This window comes from Mandrillus leucophaeus, unplaced genomic scaffold (genome assembly GCF_000951045.1).
Source record: "Mandrillus leucophaeus isolate KB7577 unplaced genomic scaffold, Mleu.le_1.0 Scaffold119, whole genome shotgun sequence".
In the NCBI taxonomy this organism is placed as follows: Eukaryota; Metazoa; Chordata; class Mammalia; order Primates; family Cercopithecidae; genus Mandrillus; species Mandrillus leucophaeus.
The window spans coordinates 5,667,521-5,669,902 of record NW_012100209.1 but is presented as its reverse complement, the minus strand read 5'-3'; the positions used below and the strand labels follow the sequence as shown (position 1 = coordinate 5,669,902).

Genomic DNA, 2,382 nt, shown 5'->3' with positions numbered 1-2,382 from the left:
TGCACCACCACGCCTGGCTAATTTTTTTGTATTTTTAGTAGAGACGGGGTTTCACCATGTTAGCCAGCCTGGTCTCGAACTCCTTACCTTAGGCAATCCGCCCTCCTTGGCCTCCCAAAGTGCTGGGATTACAGGCGTGAGCCACCGCGCCCAGCCTGTAATGTATGTTTTTCCTGCTAATTTTGAGTGTCTCAGCCTCTTGCTCCTTGACTTTTGTTCTCTCAGGGGCCGGGGAGCCCAGCTCGGTCTTAGCCTCGCTGGTGTCAGGTCCCGGGTTCTGTCTGGTGGCTCTGCTTCCTATGCGGAGCTGACAGTTTAGTATCAGCACGTTTGCCAGCAGTGCCCACTAGGCGTTTGCTCAGTTGCTGCTCCCAACGTGACGTTTCCTGCTCGCAGGGTCCTTATGTTTTCAGTGCTGTCACTTTCTCGGTCCTAGAACCGCTAGTATCTCCTAGGAACTTCCTGAACTCCGTTTTGCGGTGAAGAACAGTGATTGCACCGAGCTGCTGTATGCACTAGTAATTCCGTGGTACCGTTAGCTGGCGCTTTTTCTGTCGCAACACATTAAAACGGGTTAAAAGACCTTAAACTGATTAAACACATTAAACGGATTAAAACACATTAAAATGCTACAACACATTTTTCTGTCACAACATATTTAAACAGAGTGGGTTAATTCCTCCAAACACCGCTCCTTTCTTAGAGCACGCTGTTTCTCTCTAGCAGCACCACTTTTGGGGCCTGAACAGATGTTTGGCAATACAGGCGCTATCCGCTAGGTGCAGGCGCTTGCTAAGTTCAACGCGCCAGTTTCTCGTTAGCAAGGTCGTTGGCAGGGCAGAGCCCTAGCGGACAGTTTTCCGGGGCTTATTTCCGGAAAGAGATAGTTCTTGGCCCTTGAAGGCTCTTTTATACCTGCGTTCCGCAGTGATAGTTCTCTGCAAGGTTTGCTTAGTGTTCGTTTCATTTCGGTTTCTTTTCTCGCTGTTTTTCTGTCGGAATTACGGTTTGTTTTGGTTCTATGTACTCTCTAAAATTTTTATTGTTTTTCATATGTCTACTAATTTTCGTGCATTTGTTACTATTGAGTTTCTTAATATCTGGCTGGCCTCCGCCCACGGGCTCTGGAGAGCATAAATACCCAGGCTGAGGGTAGTGCAGAAGGCTCTCCCTCCTTGATCAGCGCAACCGTTTGTTTCCTCCTGGTCTGAGGCTTAAGCGATGGAGCAACATTTTCTTGGCTTTGTGAAGCCTGTTTCGGATTCCGCAGAGGTGGAGCCAGAGCCCCAGCTTCCGCCTATTGTGAGTTTAGAAGATTGTGGGCCGTGGTCTCTTCCTTTGTATCCAGTACTACGAGAGTACTCATTGGACAGCTGTGATTTGAGACTGCTTTCCAGTCCTTGCTGGCGGCTACCGGGAGTCTACTGGCAAAACGGACTCTTTCCTGGAGTCCAGGGCACCTTAGAACCAAGTACAGCCCAGCCCGCTGAGTTCAGTTGGCCCGGGACACAGAAGCAGCAAGAGGCACCTGTAGAAGAGGTGGAACAGGCAGAGGAACCCGAGAGACTCATGCTCCAGCAGCTTCCCTTGTGCAGTCCTCCCCACCCCTGGGGCAGACAGCAGGACTCCGAGGTCTCTGACAGCTGGCACCTTTTGGAATGCCACCATCCTCCTGTCCTGAATTGGTGGCGCCACCTCCCGAGTTTCTCAGGCTGCCTGGAGTGGATTTGTCGCCTTGGTTGTGCCGGGTTCTCTGTACTCTGGGCGTGCTGCCCACAGATCTGTGGAGCTAAGCAGCCTTAGATAGCAGCAGAAGACTTTTGGGATTCTCCTCCATAAAAAGATTCTCCGTTACCAAACGTCTCCACCTAGAAAATAAAAATGCATTAAGATGTGCCTTCATTGCTGGTTGTCAATTTTTAAAATATCTTTTGCTGATGAATCTCCCTTGTTTCAGGTCGCTTATTACTTGCAGTTTCCATATATTTTAAACATTTGTATTTATTTTATTATATATTTCATTTTTATCTGTTTCAACTTTGAGAAATCTATTTTATGATTGTAGAATTCTTAGAGTTTTGGCAAATTTAAAATTTGTTTTTTCCATTTTATTTTCAAATCTTACTCCTACTTTTTTCTAATTACTGCTTTCTAAATGTATTTTTTTATTTAATTGTATTTCACATATTTTGCGTTATGTCTTTTTAATTTCAATTGTTAATTTTATTTTTGTTTTAACAGCTGTCTTTTTTTCAGTATAGCAATTCATTGTGTTTTACACTCAGGAATTTTATTGGCGGTCATAAGACTGAGGGGTTTATCAATCTTTGCTATTTCTCATGGTAAGGAAGGAGACCACCCCTTATATTGTCTTATGCCTAA

At 45.5% G+C, this 2,382-nt stretch overlaps 1 protein-coding gene across 1 annotated transcript; it reads left to right on the top strand.

The window, feature by feature from the left end:
- The first annotated feature begins 917 nt into the window (after positions 1 to 917).
- Positions 918 to 2,175, top strand: ANXA2R (annexin A2 receptor). Its single transcript, XM_011966553.1, has one exon. The coding sequence runs from the start codon at positions 1,222 to 1,224 to the stop codon at positions 1,801 to 1,803; it is 582 nt and encodes a 193-aa protein (XP_011821943.1). The 5' UTR covers positions 918 to 1,221; the 3' UTR covers positions 1,804 to 2,175.
- The last annotated feature ends 207 nt before the right edge of the window (positions 2,176 to 2,382 follow it).